Genomic DNA, 19,005 nt, shown 5'->3' on the forward strand with positions numbered 1-19,005 from the left:
GTGTGGGTTCTTACACATGCTATGGGCCCGATCCAACTCTCATTAAAGTCAACGGGAGCCTTTAATGGGAGTTGGATTTGGCTCTATATTGTCCAAATCCTAACTCAGACAAAGCTCGCATTGACTTCAGTGGGGTGTTTTGTGCTGATGGGGCCTCATGGATACATTAAGTATAGACGGATGACGATCCACTATGTGAGTAAAGTAAAGCAGCAGCATTCCTATTCTTGCCCACAGCTGGACTTGCTAAAAATGTTCACAGTGCTGTCAATGGCTACTCATTACAGGCACAGTGGAACAAAAGGGAGTACCAGCAGAAAGGGCTGGGAGAGGAACGACATTTCAGCTGTTAGACTCAAAAATGTGACCTTTAATATTATGGGGGAATGGCATTTATAATGGGATATTGGGAAATGTCACTGTGTTTTAAATTATCCTCTTTTCTCTGTTCAGTGGCTTGCATTGGTTACCTCCTTTTTTTCTTCTGCCCCCTCCATGGCAAGTGATCCAAAGCAAAACACCTTTGCGAGACAGGTGGAATAATAATAAATAATAATAATAATAATAATGCCTATTGAACGGCAGTAATGGCAATTAATACCATATAATACCATACCATAATAAGTTGTTATACATTTCTATAGCTGGGGTTTCTGCCTTTGAAATCACAACCTTTGGAATTTTCCAAAGGTATCTAAGTGAATTAGTTTCAGAATAGCAGCCGTGTTAGTCTGTATTCGCAACAAGAAAAGGAGTACTTGTGGCACCTTAGAGACTAACAAATTTGTTAGTCTCTTTGTTAGTCACAAGTACTCCTTTTCTTTAAGTGAATTAGGTGATTAAGGTCTGGTTTACACTACAGAGTTAGGTCAATGCAAGGCAACTTATATCAATCTAACTATGGAAGTGTCTACACTTAAATTTTGTTCCCATCAACATAACTGCCCCACTACTCCGACTTAATGACTTCACCTCCACAAGCCGCTTAGGGCTTGTCTACATTTCCTGCTGGATCAAAGGGCAGCGATTGATCCAGTGGGAGTCGATTTATCATGTCTAGTCTAGACACGATAAATCAACCACTGAGTGCTTTCGTGTCGACTCCGGTACTCGACCAGGGCGAGAGGTGAAGGTGGAGTCAACAGGAGAGTGACAGTTGTCGACTTACCGCAATGAAGACACCATGGTAAGTAGATCTAAGTACATCATCTTCAGCTATGTTATTCACATAGCTGAAGTTGCGTAACTTAGCTCGATCCCCCCCCACACCTAGTGTAGACCAGGCCTTAGAGTCCAGGTCGATGTAGTTAGAGCAACGCAGTGTCAGTGTAGACACTGTGTTGCTTATCTCGACTGTTACTGGTTGTCAGGAGCCTTCCCACAATGCCCCACACTGACAGTACAATCGATACAAGCGCTCCTGGTGAGGACACGCACCGCCGACACAAGGAGCAACGTGCAGACACACAAGCGATGTAATTATTGCGACGGCTGTATGCCCACGTATGTTAGAGGAACTTAATTTTGTAGTGTAGACATGGGCTAACTCTCATTGACTTTCAATGGGAGTTAGGTGCTTAATTCATTTAACCTTTTACCCTAAGCATGGAGCTGGGAGAATTCCTGAGTTCCAGTCCAGACTCAGCCTCTTATTGGCTGTGTGGCCAGAACTGTTCATTAACAGTGCCTCAGGTTTTGGGGGCTGAATTCTGAGAGGTTGATTCTGCTGCTGAATCTGAGATGTTTCTCATTATCCACAGCTCCCTCTGAAGCCTACTGGAGTTGTGCAAATCAGGTCTTAAATGTCTTTAGTCAGGCACCCCAAAATGAAAACATTAGTGGGGACATTTGAAAGGTATGACTCTGACCTTGGCATCGTAGTTTCTCCGCCTGTGAATTATAATACTGTCCTACCTCCTAGGGGCACTGTGAGGGTTAAGCTAGTTCATGCTTGTAAAGCATTGGGCGTTTATCACCGTGGGCCTATTAATGAGGATGATCAGTTGAATTTTTGAAGAGACACTGTGCATTTTTTCTTTGCACTATCTCACGTTACTGTAGCATTCTGGTTCTCAACACTACTAGCAGCGAGAGTGCCACGTGAAACTTGACTGCAGTAGAGATCTGCCTGTTAGATGGCGATTCAAAAGCTAGTCACATGGAGGCTCCACCCTGATATTTTAGATTTCTTAAATTCTTCCATTTGTGTTCATTTGGGACAAAACTCCACCCCCACATTCTCATGCTCCAATCTGTGAACGGTTCACCTCCTTACTTTCATCAGCGTAAAACCCAGCTGGACAGACCACCACACATGCATGTGTTTCCTGATGGTGATAGAAACCACGTCGGCAAGATGTACACTGGTTTCGGCCCCTGCCCATGCAGGTTTCGCACCCCTTCTGGCATCTTCGGCATCTCCTGCTTGCATTGTCCCCAAAATACCCCGAAGGGCACAAGCTCACACACACCCTGGAGAAGAATTAAATAAACCAGACATATAATCAATGTCCAAGGGCTCACTTCTGCTAGATGCATCCAGTTAAGTCAACAAGAGTGGAGGGCGCTCAACGCCTCACTGGATTGGCCCAACAATTGCACATGATAAAGAGATTACACTGTAAGGCAAAAAGATACGGTGATAAATCCAGGGATTAGACAGTGAGCAAAGGGCTAACTTTCTATTCTACATAGGTTCTTATGATGCCTTCATCACCATGGTATCTGAGTGTCTTCCAGGAGTGCATGAAGCCACATGACTAATATTGGTTACCTGTAGTTCATCATTCTCAGCTCAGCTTCGCTTTCCTCCTGCACAGCCTCCTCCGAAGGCTTAGAAATAAAGGAGACGAAGGTAGAAGAAAGCCTTTGGGGAAGCATCTGGTATTACTGTCTCATTGTTTCCTTATGTTCTTCTGTTTGTCTGTCTGTATCCTTCTGTGGTTCCTTATCTTATACTTACTTTGTCATTTCTTTGGGGCATGGATCATCTTTTGGTTCTTTGTACAGCACCTAGCACAACAGAGCCCCGGTCTGTGACTGGGGCTCCTAAGTGTTAAGGCAATATAAATCATATTAGGACTAAGTTGAACCTCAGGTTAAAGGAGGATTTTGTTGCTCTTTTCTTTGAGCTTGAGGAAATCTCTTGCTAACTGCGCCTATGTTCTTGTTTCTGCTGAATCTTTCCACCAAGTTACAGGTGTTTGGAAAAAAATACTATTAAACAGTGTCATAGTATGATCTTTGTGGAATTAGATATTCAGGTGGGATTGCTTTGTAAAATACAAGTTGCAATAACCAAGTCTGAACTGACAGTATACAATCATCTCATGTGAGATGCAAATCAATCCAAGAGAAGATTTAGGTGTTAGGACTTCTAGACAATCAATCCAAGAGAAGATTTAGGTGTCAGGACTTCTAGGCATTGTGGCAGTATGATGTGTGCTGGCTTCCAAGGAGTATACTACCAAGTATAAATTAAACAGGTGCAAATTTAGACATATGGAAAGCAAACGAGTGTGGATCCCAGTTCCCAAAAGGTACAGTATTCTCAGCTCATTAAGTCTGGTGTTTAGCAATGCAAGTGCTTGGTTCTCATTTGGCATTTATTGTAAAGAAATGCAGCGTATGCAATTAACTCCCACACTTGCCTGTCTGACTGTATCAGTGGGATGGGGACTGCACACCAGTCATCCTACCAGACAGCTCCCCTCATCAGTATTTTTACTTGCAGAATTACTAGATCATTTCATCCTTTAAAACAATCTACTCCTATTTATTCTTCATTAAATTATCAAGGTGTAAACTGAATTTCAGTGGTTGGGAATGGTCTTTAAAACCACTCCCATACATAGCATGGGATTCAAAGGTTCCTACAGTTTCCCCAATGTTAACGCACACTGATTTCATAACTAGTTCTATGGGCAAAAATTTCAACAGAGCCAAAGTGATTTAGGAGCCTACTCCCATTTTCAAAAGTAACATAGGCCCTTCAGAGCCCAAGTCTCAAGGGACTTAGCACCTACATGCCTCTTGAAAATGGGACCAAGACTTCTGAGTCATCTAGGTCCTTTTGAAAATTACACCCTATATCTTCCTTATGCCGTCCATGACCCAATTTAAAGCAGGAATCCCAGTGCTCACCCTCTTTCTTAAAATATATTTTCACACGAATACTAGTGCTTATGAAAGGTACCAGATCAGCAGCCCGGTGGAATGAAGTCCTCCATTTACCCGTAAGACGGGCATGACACAGGAAGGAAGTGACAGAGCTAAGAGCAGTTCATTCAAGCATGCACCCAAAGGATTTTATAATAATTAAATATAACCTGGCACATAAGCCCCCAAACACCAGTCAGATGGAAATAACTTTCAGTAACTACCAATCTGAGCGACATTGGAATCGGTGACCTTTAATGATTTAATTTTCAAGGACACTCATCACCGCAAGATCTGAGCGGCATGAAAACATTAACAATTCCCTAGAAGGCAGGGAAGTACCATTATCCCCCTTTTACAGGTGGGGCTTGGAGAGATTAAGTGACTTGCCCAAGGTCACCCATGGCATAAGCTGGAACAGGAGCCAGGTCTGCTGAGCCCTGGGGTGCTGCCGTAACCACAAGACCATCCTTCCTCCCCACTACAGGCAACAGGTTCGTCTTTCTATTAACAGATCTCAACCAGGCTTCTCTTTCAGATGATATTTCATTAAACTAGCACATTCATCATACACTAACTTGCGAATAAAAGAAAGGCCTGGTGGTTAAAGCACTGAACGAGGATGCAGCAGATCAAAGTTCAGGTTCCTACTTTACTACAAACTCCCTGTAAGACCTTGGGCAAGTGACTTCATGTCTGTGCCTTTATTTCCCCATCTGTAAAATGGGACCAATAATGCTCCTGCACTACCATCCTTTGTCTGTTTAGATTAGGAGCTCTTTGGAGCTGGGGGGGGGGCAGGGCTGTCTCTTATTAGTAGCACATTCAGCTCCTAGCACAAAGGGGCCACTTCTGTAATGCAAATAAATAACATCATTACCTGCCAGTTTTAACACTTCCAAGACTGTAATGGATGCAATTCAAGCACTGATCTGCATTAGGACCATCACAGCCTTTGTTGCCACATTCAGGATGACATGGACCTTAAAAAGAGAGAGAGATTTCTGCTGAAAGAAATTGCACAAGCTCTTCTAAGCACACCCTACAAGTGTTTATGTCCCGTCCCCATGTGTGTAAAGGTACAAGGTGCTGAGAAACTATACTGATGGGGGCTAGCTCCGGAGAAAGATAAAACAGGATAGATTTGGCCCTGCTACTTTGAGAATTTTAAAATGAACACAAAAGGGCCAGAAAGCCATTTCATTCTACTTGTCAACTGTCCCCCTAACATGTATGCAGAGGAGGGGGACAGAGAAAGTTACCATCCTAGCATTACACAGCATCTAACAGCCAAAGGACAAACTGCAGCAGTCAAATAAGACTTCATGTCCATGTTATATATGTAAAGAAAAAAATGTGTACAAACATACATATGCGTTTATGTTAAGATGCGCTTTGATTTTGTGTGCGTGTGTACTTCTCTCCTAAGCAACTATTGAGCTATTATATTATCTGGCTAGTATAATAATATTTGGCTATCACAATGGTAACACATCCATATTCATATGTTACTAATTCATATTTGTTATAGAGTGAAATAAAGTTCAGAAGGAATTATAAAAAAAGAGGCTTGTCTCTTTAAATGTGCTGTATTCAGGTCAACGCTTCCAGCTAGGACAATTCTTTTGCAATAGCATCGTCCAATTAGATGTGAAGGTGGCGGCTGGAAGAAAACTATAGGTGCATATACACCCCCAAAAGGGAAAGAGGTAAAAGTGATACAGGAAATACAGCGACTGAAATCTCTCCAAAAGCAGTGACTATGAGCCTGTATGACTTTCGAAAACCTACCATGGCCATCTCATATGATACTATTCTACCACCATCAGAGGAAAAGGACATCTCAGGAAACAGCTTTGTGGGTCATAACAAAAGTAACTGGAAAAGTATAATGGGGGGGGTTGATTATAGAGACAAGGGCAGAGAAGGGAGACAAGAGGCACTGGATACCAGGCTGTGTCTCTGACAGCTGTCTTGCCAACAGACTCATGTACACATGGGAAATTCTGCAGTGACTTCCCACTGTTGCTACCTCCAGTTTGACTCCACCCAAGTTACTAACACTGGGGGCCCTGGCATAGCCAGGCCATTGGCTGCTGCAGTATTTTAAGTACTGTGAGTGAAATGCTGGCCCCCCTGAAGTCAATGGCAAAACTTCCATCGACTGTCACGGGGTCAGGATTTCACCTTGTGTCAACGAATGCTGCTCAAAGCATGTCTAATACATATATGTAATGCAACGTCCCTGGGAGGGTTATCGGCAGTGGGGATTGAACCTTTGACCTCTGGAACTAAAAGTATGAGCCGCTACTGCTTGAGCTAAAAGATTTGCTTCCACCTCAACATGGTCCAGCCACCACTGGAGGGGACATATCACACTGGTCGCATAGTTCTACCACAGGGCTGGACCTATGTTCCAGCTTTGCATTTCTTGATCTTCCCAAACAACATTCTTTTCTCCTCATAATTTAGCATTTGCCCCTAGCCTTTTCCCATCCCTACAAAAATCTCAGCCTCTGGTGACAGTCCTGTCAGAGTTTTTTTTTTTTTTTTTTTTTTTTTTTTTTTTTTTTAAATAAAGAGTCTTACATCCCCCAAATCTACACCGACACCAGCCTCACTTTTGTATTTCTCCCATCCTTTCCTGTTCCAGCTGTATTTTATGTGGGGCAGGGTCCTGTTTGGCTTTCTGTGGAATGTTTTTCTGAAGGGTTTGGAACCAACCCAATCTCCATGTGCAAGGAAATAGCAGATCTTTCTTGTTCTCCTGACATTGGCATGACCAATTTGTGGTAGAGGCAATGAAACAGGTCATTTTTCAACTTTAAATTTTGTTCCTTTACACAGTCCCCCTTGTAAGCATCCATTTCTTTACCGTCAGTGTGTGGGCTGGTGGATATGTTCAGGCTGCTCAGCCCTCTACGGCCCAGAGCAGCCCATCCCACTTTCCTCCCACACCGTGTGCATCACGGCAGCACCAACAGCCGCAAGGGAATTTGGAGGCTTTCTTATCCAGCCTAACTCTAGTGCCTTTCCTCCCAGAAACAGGCTGGTTTTAGATGCTCAGAGAGCACAGCTTGACCCCCCTCCCATTTTCACACCAACCACCTGGTTAACTTGCCCAACCTTCAACACAAAACGTTGCAAGTGCAGCCCCGTGACAGACTGTGGCGTGCTCCTGAGATTCCATCCCCCTAGTTCACAGCAACCATGCTCACGTGCTGTTCTGCAGCTTAATGTTTTATTTCTCATCTTGGGTGAATCTTGAGAACGATGCTGGATTGGCCGCTGGGTGACCGAAGGCTCGTGTTTACCCAGGGACCAGCAGAACCAGCATGGACAGCAACAGCCCACGTTGCCTCATGCTACTCCAGAAGCATGCAGCTCAGAAAGGTGGAGGGCAGTTCTGTGTTTCTACTGCCCATTCTGGCCTCTACAGACACCAGCAAGAGCCCACCCTATGGTTTGCCTGCACAGACACCATGAACAGGACTGAAACCATCTAGGTCAATGATCTAGCAGATGGCAATAGCTTTTAGTTGCTGTGCCATCTGTGGCTGGATTTGAACTGGTGACCTAGAGGTCAGAGGTTCTATATCCCCTTGTGTAGTCCTTGAACCTATATTTTATTATGAATATTTTATCTATTGACAATTGAACTACGAAGTTGTATCCTCCTAAAACCTCCAACTCAAACACTAGGCAATGCCAGACTGCAGAACTCTGCTACCACTGAGACTTTGTAATGATACACTGCAACAAAAACGCTGGCCAGGAGATGGAAAGAGTTGAACCAACTCAACTTTCATTTTAGAGACTTCTTCAACTGCTTCCACCAGGCCAACTCTCTTGAGATGTGCTGAAGCTGACCTCTGGAACTAGCAGCTTCACTTGGTCCAGAGGAAAACAGAGAAGTGGGAAATGAGAGGAGAGTAGAGGTGGGCAAACAACAATTTTTCAATTCACTGGCAATTCTGAAAAAAATTTGTAAAAAATTGGGGTCAAAATGAATATTTTCAAAATTTTCATTGAATCAATTTTTTTTTTAAAAATATCAGTTTTGGATTGAATGAAATGTTTTGTTTCAATCTTGAACATTGTCATGTTTTGGATTTTAAAAAAAATAAAATTAAAGGAAATTTTTAAACAAAAGTGATTTTGAACTGAAAAATTACAACATTTTGATGTTTTCAGAATTTGATTTTGTTTTCAATCAAAACTATTTGGCAAGATTTACATAAATTTGCAAAATGTTTCAGTATCACCGAATCTGGATTGTTCTCTGAAGAAAAAAAAAAAAAAAAAAAAAAAAAAAAAAAAGTTGAGAAAAATTTTGCCCAGTGCTAGAGAAGAGTTGTCTTAGTCTTAACATTCATGAGCTCCTTAACCAGGTATCCTGATGTTCTAGATGGGCTTGAATCAATACTCTATAACTCGCCCTCACCAAACTCTGGAAATGTTTAGTTCTGAGGCACTTGGGCTACTAGGAACCAGAGATCAGAACAGTGGGTTTGCAGATGGGGAAGTGGCTGTGAAATAAAGGGGAAAGGGTGCGGGAATGATTTGCTACCAAAATTAGCTAGCGAACCCAGAGCTCTCCCGAGAATCCAATTTCATTACAGATGCAGGTTGGTTAGATAGACCAAGGCAGTAGAGACCTGTGTCCTAAGAATTCAACTGCCCAGCTCATATAGAACCTTCCAGTCAAGCTTAAAAATCATCCATATTGTACAGATTTTCAAAAACTATCCATTTGCACCTCACCATAGTTTAGAAGACCACAGGAAAAAACAGACTAGTGTGCAAATAATTTAATTTTTTTTCGAACAAGCTGGAAAAGACAGCTACAGCTATGTTGGTGGTAGTGTTAATAGAAGGGGCATGAGTCCATTCCAAAATTCTTTAAGCCAATCCTTCACTGACTCCTGAATTATCAGTTTCATTGGTGTGCAGGAAGGTATTGCATAAATAAGAGAGGTGTATGTTCAAAATGCAACCCAACATTTATCTAGCAGCCATAATACTTATGAAGAATATTTGCCAAACCAAAACTAGGTGGCTTTTCTTGCTAATCGTTTAGGTGCAGTGTTCAAAGGCCTAAAGAACAGATTACTATTCCATAAAATCCCGTTATAGCTTTTCTCCTGTGGGCACCTTGTGAATTGTCTACGTCACATGTGTTGCTAAAGGTGCTACATACAAGTTTATGCTGTAGAGAGAATTTTTTTTTCAGCTGCCCATCCCTCTCTCTCTCTCTCTCTCTCTCTCTCTCTCTCTCTCTCATGTTCTCTAGTCATTCGTGGCACTAAAACAGTAAATACAAGGCAATTCTCACTTTGGCTGTAAGTTCCCATGGGCAGGGACTGTCTCTAGACAATACCATAATATAAAGAAAAAGAAGGACATAAAAGTCAGTGGGTGGAAATAGGTTGGGCAGATTCTCATTCATACTAGGCCCCTGTATACGGACCTGGCTGATGGAGCAGGGCCATAAAGTCATGCAAATGTACTTTGAGCTTCCTGCAAAGGAGCTGTCAGGCATGTCCACACATACAGCGCAGCAGCTGCGCCGCTGCATTGCGTCTGGTGAAGACGCTCTATGCAGAGGGGAGAGAGCTCTCCCGCCAGTGTAATAAAACTGCCTCCACGAATGGCAGAAACACCATAGCGAATAGCGTAACTCAAATTGACGTAGCTTAGATCTGCTTACTGCAGGGTCCACACTATGCGATGCCAATGGGAAACACTCTCCCATCAACTCCCCTTGCTCTTCTTGATCCGGTGGATTGGAGGAGTTGACAGGAGAGCAATCTGCAGTTGATTTAGCAGGTCTTCACTAGATCTGCTAAAATCGACCGCTGATGCATTGATTGCCAGTCAATCCCATGGTAAGTGTAGACAAGCCCTTAGGGTTGGATCCTCTATTCTCATGGGGTTCTGAGATCCTGGGTCCAAGCCCTGAGTTAGTGTGATTTGTGTGGACAGAATAGGGGCCTGAGCCTGTGTTTGAATCCGCAGCTTACATGGCAGTGTAGACATACCTATTGGAGGCTAAAAATTTAGCAAGATTCAAACCGGGTTTGGACCTTTATATGGATAACAAGATCATCCAGAGTTGTCACAATGAATGTTAAAAAAATGGAGGAGTAGGCTTATGCCCAGAATAGAACAGTGGTAAGAGTGTCTGAGTTAGCAGTCAAAGAAAGAACAGCTTAATGCCACAGAGAAATTATATGAATCTGAATAAATTTGGACCCCATTTCTAGATACATTTGGATAAAACTGTTGCAATGGCTTGAAGAAAGCCAGACCTCCACTCCAGCTAACCCTTCTACCCCTTCCACCCCTGTTCACCTCCTTTCTTCCTCTCCTGATTCATGCATTTCTTCTGCTACTTTATTACCGTTTCCCCAACCCTAACATGTTATGTCTATGTAGGACTGTTTGGTTCTGTATTATCTGATCTTGCAGCTTTGACAAGTTGTAAAATTGCGTAACTCCACTGGTGATCCCATGAAGCATGCAGGATTTGGAAAGACATACAAGCTGTCATTTACTTTTTTGTCCTTTTCATTGTTTGGTTTCTTTATGAAAAATCAATAAAAAAATTAATCACAAACAAACATTTTTGGGGAAGGGACAATAAACCTCATGCTTTAGGGTTTAGGCCACTCTCTATTAGGGTATGTCTACACTGCAAAAAAACACCAATAAAAAAACACAACCACCACCGAAACAAAAATGCAGCAGCTAGCCTCAGAATCCAGGTCAACTGCCTCAGGCACCTGGGGCTCGTGCTACCGGGCTAACAGCAGTAGTGTACATAGTTCCTGTTCAGGCTGGAGCCAGGGCTCTGAAACTCAGGAAGGGGGAAGGTCTCGGAGCCCATAGTAGGAGCCCCAGTTATCATGGGCTCCAGACTCACTGTCGCAGGGTTGTTTGTTTTTTTGCACTGTAGATGTATGCTTAGAGACCAGAATGAGAATGTGAGGGACAGATTATCCCACATCTGCTACTGTAGGGTCCTTACAACTGCCCCTGAATCAGCCGGTGCTGGCCACTGTCAGAGACAGGATACTAGACTAGCTGGACCTCCAGTCTGACACTTCCTATGTACCCCAAAGCTGAATCTGGCCTACTGGTGGCAGAGGCCAGGGTGCGGATGCAAGGTAGAATAAGGTTTTCCATTCTCTCTCTCTCTCCTCCTCTCCCAAAGGAAACAAACCATAGACATTTTGTGCTGTGTTTATATCTGCACTGGCAGGTACTGATTTTTGTAGGGAAGCAATATTCAGCTACAAGTGAAACAGCAAGGAGCTGCAGAGGTTTTACCTGTGTATTCTTCCTCCTCTTCCACCACCTCCATCTGACTCTGGAAAACTGCTGCTTTAGAGGGCTCCATTTTGGGCATTGAAATCTCCAGCATCCTCGATTGGGAGCTATGGGAACTGGTTGTGTTGTAAGGGTGTTCGGCTGTTCCATATAAAATGAGACTCCATTCCTTTAACTTCCCTGCAATAGATGCAACAATGACAAACTAACACTTCACCTTTCCATAGCACCTTCCATTTCTCAAAGCCCCTTACAATGATCAGTAAGTCTTCAGACTGCTGCTGTGAGGTAAGCATAAGTTCATCCATTTCACAGCTGGTAAAACCGATGCACACAGAAGTAAAACAATTAGTCTAGGGACATACGGGAATGCGGTAGTGGGAATAGGACCAAAACCCAGGAGTTCTGACTCCCAGCAGAACTGCCAGGAAACATCACACTTCTAAAATTTGTAAGGTATAAAAGCAGCCAAGAAAGCACAAGCAAGATCATTCAATACAAATCTTTACTAGACCACAGAGATTCTGGACTAAATTAAGGTAGCAGTTCAAGGCAGCCATGGAATTTTTAATGCGTTAACTTCTGTGTGGTAAACTGCAGTTTCACTAGCTGCTTAATAACTGAACTATGGAGAGAGCCATTAACTCTAGAAGCTATAATTGGAGATAAAGAGACTTATTTGTGTCAATATCTCCAAAACACAGATTAAAGATTACTTTTAGAGCTATTTTTTCCCCCCTAACATGATTGATTTTTAAGAACAGGACTAAGCAAGCAGCACCATTGGCTTGTAAACAAGACAGTCTGAAGGAACATCAGTAGATTATTCTGGGTTTGCTCAGGACAGTGGTAACTTGCATCAAATGGAAGATATACACTATAGAGCTGATTAAATGGAATAAATATGCTCAGGAGTGAATGAGAACAAGTCAAAAGGCCTTAAGAAGCAGAAGAAAAGCAGCATCTCTAGAAGAAGTCTTTTCTAGATGAGGAAATTATAACAATTTAATTTAGGGTTAGAGCTGGTGAAATTTTTCAGCCAAAACTTTTCTGGTGAAAAATGCAGACTTGGTGATACCAAAATGCATCATAAATTTGTGGCAGTTTCACCAAATTGTTTCAGTAGGGAAAAAAAATGGGAAGGGGGGGAGGAAAAAAAACAACAACTTAAAGAGTTTGTGTTGGGTAGTTCAGGAACCAAATACGGCTACTGAAACAGTTGCATCTAACACAATCAGAGCCAAATCAGTGGCAAGAGCTTGTGACCCACACATATCTGCTTTCTAGTGAGGTGCACCAGAGGGCAGGTTGTATCACCATTCCTGTCTCCAAGTTAGACTACTATGCCTTAAAGGAAGCCATCCACAGGGAGAAAGAGCAAGTACAGAAATGCCTCATTTCTTGGCTCTGGGAGTTTTAACTGCAGTTGCATATCAGACCTCAAACTGTGCCTAAACATTAAAATGCTCCCAGGCAAAAGGCTTCCTGGACTTCATGGATTAGTTATAGGAGCATGTGAATCCCTGGGGTTGGATGCTGGATATTAGACCAATGGGTGTTTTGTCCGAGGAAGAATCACAGGACTTGGCCTCTCAGTGCCATTGCCAGAGTTTCAAAACAGCTTGGCACCTAACAAGCTGCACTCTTCTTAAAAATCAGGCCACTAGCTTTAGTGTCTAAACTGGAGCTGAACTCCTTGGAAATTCTGAGCCCAAATGTGGGTGCTGAGCCTCTCTGCAAATTCTAGCCACAGTTGTTATATTTGCAAACCTGCCCCTAAAGAGACTCACATCCATTTAAAAATCTATGGTTCTCCCCATCAGTTATCGCTCCCCTCACCACAGTACCTCAGCAGCTCACCATCTGTGACTGTATTCATCTTCACAACACCTTAGGGAAGTACTATTCTGCCCATTTTACAGATGGGAAATTGAGGCACAGAGAGACTAAGTAACTTACCTAAGGTGGAGGAGGTAATTGAACACAGCTCCCCAGCTATTGCCCTAACTGCTGCTTATACCTTGCCACTTTATTCTCTTCTAGCTGTGGCTCTAATCTGATGGCTATTTTATTTGCTTTTTCTGCTAATGTCAATTTTGGGGGGGGGGGGAAAGCATCTGAAACTTGTTGAAAATATCTTCCTTTTTCTGATTTTTTTTGTATCTGTTTCAACACTTCTCAGTTTCTTGCCATGGTACAGTTTATTTATTGAACAAATATTTTAAAATCCCATGTAATGCAGTGCCCTAGTAATTAAGGCTAAGATTTAGTCATGGGTATTTTTGGTAAAAGTCATGGACAGGGCACAGGCAATAAATAAAAATTCATGGCCTGTGACCTGTCCATGACTTTTACCAAAAATACCCGAGTAATTCTCTACTTCTAGGTCCTGGCTGCTCCGGGAGTCCCTGCTGGAGTGGGAGGTCCTGCTCCAGTGCTGGGGGTTGACTGCCCTCTGGCCGCTGTTCCCAGGGAACGCTCTCCGGATGGCCTCCGAGTGCCTCGGGCCATTGCTCCATCCACTCCAGGACCACTGCTGCTTGGGCGGTCCCTGGGGCACCACCAGGACCACAGCTCAGATGTTCCCCAGGGCCCCCCCAGCAGCAGCCAGTGCTGCTGGCCCTGGGTCAGCCCCCAGGACTGCTGCACCAGCTGCTCCCCAGGGGCATCCCCAGGACTGCTGCACCAGCTGCTCCCCAGGGGCATCCCCAGGACTGCTGCACCAGCTGCTCCCCAGGGGCATCCCCAAGACTGCTGCACCAGCTGCTCCAGAAGTCAGAGGTCGCAGAAAGTCACGGAATCTGTGACTTCTAACCTCCGTGAAAGAATCGCAGCCTTACTAATAATTAATCACTGCTTATCAGCACAGCTGCTGAAATATTAGGTCAAAATTAACTTGGCTTTACAAATTACTAAACTATTTAAAAAAACCCCCAAAATCTAATTTAAGGTTTCAGAATAGCAGCCGTGTTAGTCTGTATTCGCAAAAAGAAAAGGAGTACTTGTGGCACCTTAGAAACTAACAAATTTATTTGAGCATAAGCTTTCGTGAGCTACAAATTTCGTGAGCTAACAAAATTTATTGTTACAGCTCATGAAAGCTTATGCTCAAATAAATTTGTTAGTCTCTAAGGTGCCACAAGTACTCCTTTTAATCTAATTTAAGGCTCCATTTCCCTCCTCCAGTTCTGTATTTATTACACACTTCATGTCATTATTTGATTCCACAGAAGTCCCTTGACTATAGCCTGGTGGCTGTTTGTGGTCTGCCTCGATTCAGATTTCAGTGAAACAATCTCACCAGGTTTGCGCACTCTGGAACTGCATTTGTTGCTCCAATTGTTAGTGCTGTGCACTACCTTGGAAGTAGCGTGGCCATTCACACATTCCCAGAACACCAGACATTAAATTAAGGCTTTTACATTTCTTTGTTTTGAACCATTATATTCTGATTTTGTCACCTGAATTTGCTGACCCCAAGAACGAAGTTTCACAGTAATGCTAATTTTAAAATTAATTCTTAGATTATCCTTTGACAGACAAGTTTGTCAACCCCTTTAGCATAAAGAATATCAGATTTCATCATATCAAGTCCTACAAGACCTCAAGAGGACATCTAGTCCAGCCCCCTATGCTGCGGCAGGACCAAGTAAACCTAGACCATCCCTGACAGGCATTTGTCCAATCTGTTCTTAAAAACCTCCAGTGATGGGGATTCTACAACCTCCCGAGATAACCTGTTCCAGTGCTTAACTATCCTGATATAATTAGAAAATATTCCCAATATGTAACTTAATTGTTCCTTGCTGCAAACCAAGGTGATTACTACTTGTCCTACCCTTGGTGGATGAACACAACTGATCACCAGATTTAGGTACAGATACAGCTATATGGACTAGGGGAAAGCAGCTTTTCTAATGAAGGAGTCAGTAACCAGATGACAATTTGGGGTTCTTCCAACGTCTACAAACACTCCGAAGTTCTCAAGATGAAGTTCATCCACACTTACAGCAGGGGGACCAGAATTTGGAAGGCCAAAATCACCACTTAGTTTAGGCACCTACATTTGAAACTGTGCTTTGTATTGCAACATTTTCCTTAAGAATCATGGCAAAGTTATACCCAACAAACCTAGCTGAAAGCATAACTCCAAGTAAGCACAGACATTTGCATCAAGTACGACACGGGTGGTGAAGGAGCATGATAACTGCACTCTAAGCATTACACCAAATCAGTAGCTCAGATGCTACTGGTGACAATCCAGAAAGACAACACTGTGTGCTCACCTCGCCTCTCTGGGTTGCGCATGTGAGATGGCGTGTCATGGATCTTCAGAGTCCATTCCCCTTCTGCCTTCTCCCCCCAGCAGTGGACGGTCATGAATTCCCAGTTTTTAAATCCTTCGTTAGAGATATCAAACACTCTGCAATTGAAGAGTAGTGTCAATGCATTACTCAAGACAAACAGGGAGAGCTGCGAGGTGCTAAGAGATATGCACCCCAATGGCTTCTCACCGCAATGCGGACTACCCGGGAGCAAACTGCAGAATACACTGACAGTGCTATGCTCTAACTCAGGGGTGGGCAAACTGCGGCCCGTGGGACTGTCCTGCCTGGCCCCTTAGCTCCTGGCCAGGGAAGCTAGCCCCCGGCCCCTGCCCCGCTGTCTCCCCTCCCCCACAGTGATGCCACCGCACGGGCAGAGCAGCTTGTGCCGCCCGCCCACCTCCCAGGCTTTCAAATAAGCCAGTCCTGCCGCTCTGAGCGGCCTGGTAAGGGTAAGGGGGTGGGGGAGGGCAGGAGGTCCCGGGGGCAGTTGGATAGGAGCTGGAGTTCCAGGGGGGCAGTTAAGGATGGGGATCCCGGGGGGGTGGTCAGGGGACAAGGAGCCAGGGGGGCAGGGGTTCTGAGGGAGGCAGTCAGGGGGGCGGGAAGTGGGAGGGGGTGGATAGGGCGCTGGAGCCAGGCTGTTTGGGTAGGCACAGCCTTCCCTACCCGGCCCTCCATACCAATTTCGCACCCCCGATGTGGCCCTCGGGCCAAAAAAAGTTTGCCCACCCCTGCTCTAACTGCTCTGTGTAGACACGGCTAACACGAACTAAAAGGTACCTAGTTTGCTGTAACTTAGTGCTGTTTGAAAGAGGACAACGTTAACATGAACTAGGTACCTTTTAGTTTGTGCCAGAAGCCTCCACATGGAGCAGATAGAGTGCAACTGTTTGGTGCACTCTGCAATTCACAGCCCCATAGTCTACACTGTGGCACAGTGTAGACGTAGCTTAAGTCAGGGGTTCTCAAAGATTTTCAATAGAATGGGCTGCATCTTAACAGCGAGATTGTCTTGAGTCCAACACCCACCCCACTGGTGATGGCTCAGGCCACCTCCCCTCCCATCAGGACCGGTATAACATCCCTGTGGCAACTGCAGCACTGCCTGCCATGGAGAATTAACATTAGGAAAGTATCTTTTAATGCAACTTAGCAGCTAGAATCAAACAGGAGAGCCAAAGCTCAGAGACCAGCCAACAGCTTGGGAACCATTGTTCTAATCTCACGCTCGTACATGACTTACAATAAAAATTAACCCCAAAGGGCAGAACACAGCATTGTAAAAACAAATCTACCCAGAGACTCTGCTGGTAAAATAGCACCTGGTTAGAGAGAGAAACTAACAACCAAGGTTTGGAACATCGATTTTTTTTGGTAATAATTAAACATCCACCACTGAGTCTGCTTCCAATTCAGGGTATTTACACCAAGGCCTTGAGCACTGGACATGATCAGGCAGCTTCTAGATACTATATAGGCCCTCATCCTGCACCAATAGCCATGAGGACACACCCCGCATGCACACATGGAGTCCTACTGAAGTCATTCCCAAGCACATTGTTGGAACTATATTAAAAACCATGCTGCAGATACAATACAGAGTGCTCGATATGGCTGGGTTTCAATGTAGCAGTTTGCTCGGTGTGGGTGTGGCCAGGGCATCATACTGGAATCAAATTCATAGTGTATGTACCAAAAACTCAAAGACCAAATCATCACGCCACACCCTCAGCCCTAGTCATCTCCTATCTCCCACAAAGGGTGTTCCCAGGGAAAGGGAGTGTGGCCCATAGCTCTAAACTACAGCAGAGACTCCAGATGGTATATAATCTGCCACAGAACTGGAGGGGAAGCAAAATACTCCTATGCACAGTCTCTTTCTCAGCCTTGCCCAGCAGATTATGCTAAACATAGTTGACAAAAACACCACCCAAGGGTCTTGCCTAACAAAATGTATCTTGCTCGCCGCACAAGTGTGGCTTCAATTTAATTATTTAGGAGACTACTCCATAGCATGGACATGCAATGAAGTCTAATAACCACAGTACTCTGCTATTTAATCATTGCTGAGAAGTGGGGAGATGCTGCTGATTGTGTGAAGCCACCTCTCCTGATTATAGTCAGCTCATGTCTCAGCTGTAAATCCTCCAGTAACATATTTCAACTGTAAATTGAACTATTGGTTCCAGGGAAGAGGGGACACTACAATGGACTAGGGGAAAGCAGCTTTTCTAATGAAGAAGTCAGTAACCAGATGGCAGTCTGGGGTTCTTCTAACATCCTCAAACACTCCGAAGTTCTCAAGATGATGAAGTTCATCCACACTTACAGTAGGGGGACCAGAATTTGGAAGGCCAAAACTATTACTCAGTTTAGGAATAGAACTAACACCAATTTCCCTACTTCACCTTCATCCCCATTTGTGAGATTTCTGGAACAGCCACTATCTTGTAAAGTAAAAAGTTCTGTGAAGTTTTTTATAGCTTGCAAAGAAGAGCCACTAGGAATCAAAGCTATTATTTTGGGGGGTTTGTTTGGGGTTTTTGCCCCCATACATTAGAGAGTTTCATACTAGAGCTGGAACATTTCTTTTGGCAAATAGTAAGTCTGCCAAAAATGCATTTTCAGTTTTGTGAATTTAGATCAAATTTGGCAAATGGTTTTGGGGAAAAAAAAAACCCCAGGAAACGTTGAAACATTTAATAGAATCATAGAAACGTAGGGCTGGAACGGACCTCAAGAAATCCTCAAGTCCAGCCCCCTGCACTAAGGCAGGATCAAGTAAACTTAGACCATCCCTGTCCTTAAAAACCTCCAATGATGGGGATTCCACAAATTCCTTTGAAAGCCTGTTCCAGAGCTTAACTACCCTTATAGTTAGAAAGGGTTTCCTAATATCCCTTACTGTAGATAAATCCATTACTTCTTGTCCTGCCTTCAGCAGACATAGAAAATAATTGATCACCATCCCATTATAAACAGCCTTTAACATATCTGAAGACTTCTCAGGTTCCCCTTCAGTCTTCTTTTCTCAAGACTAAACACATCCAGTGTGTGTTTGTTTGGGGTTTTTTTTTTTTTTTTTTTTTTTTTTTTTAAACCTTTCCTCAAGGGTCAGGTTTTCTAAATCTTATAATTGATACTCTTCTCTGGACTCTCTCCACTTTGTCTACAACATTCCTCAAGA

General features: G+C 43.7%; 1 protein-coding gene across 1 annotated transcript in view; it reads right to left on the minus strand.

Annotated features, from left to right (window-relative positions):
- PCSK6 (proprotein convertase subtilisin/kexin type 6) overlaps nucleotides 1-19,005 on the minus strand; it is a 119,388-nt gene that overhangs the window by 13,746 nt on the left and 86,637 nt on the right. Inside the window, exons 13-16 of the mRNA XM_038420223.1 lie at nucleotides 15,777-15,913; nucleotides 11,491-11,670; nucleotides 5,039-5,141; nucleotides 2,276-2,472 (exon numbers count right to left, since the gene is read on the minus strand). Coding sequence (XP_038276151.1) covers nucleotides 2,276-2,472; nucleotides 5,039-5,141; nucleotides 11,491-11,670; nucleotides 15,777-15,913 — 617 coding nt within the window. The remainder of the gene's footprint in view (nucleotides 1-2,275; nucleotides 2,473-5,038; nucleotides 5,142-11,490; nucleotides 11,671-15,776; nucleotides 15,914-19,005) is intronic.

The sequence above is a fragment of the Dermochelys coriacea genome, chromosome 10 (assembly GCF_009764565.3).
Source record: "Dermochelys coriacea isolate rDerCor1 chromosome 10, rDerCor1.pri.v4, whole genome shotgun sequence".
Lineage (NCBI taxonomy): Eukaryota > Metazoa > Chordata > Testudines > Dermochelyidae > Dermochelys > Dermochelys coriacea.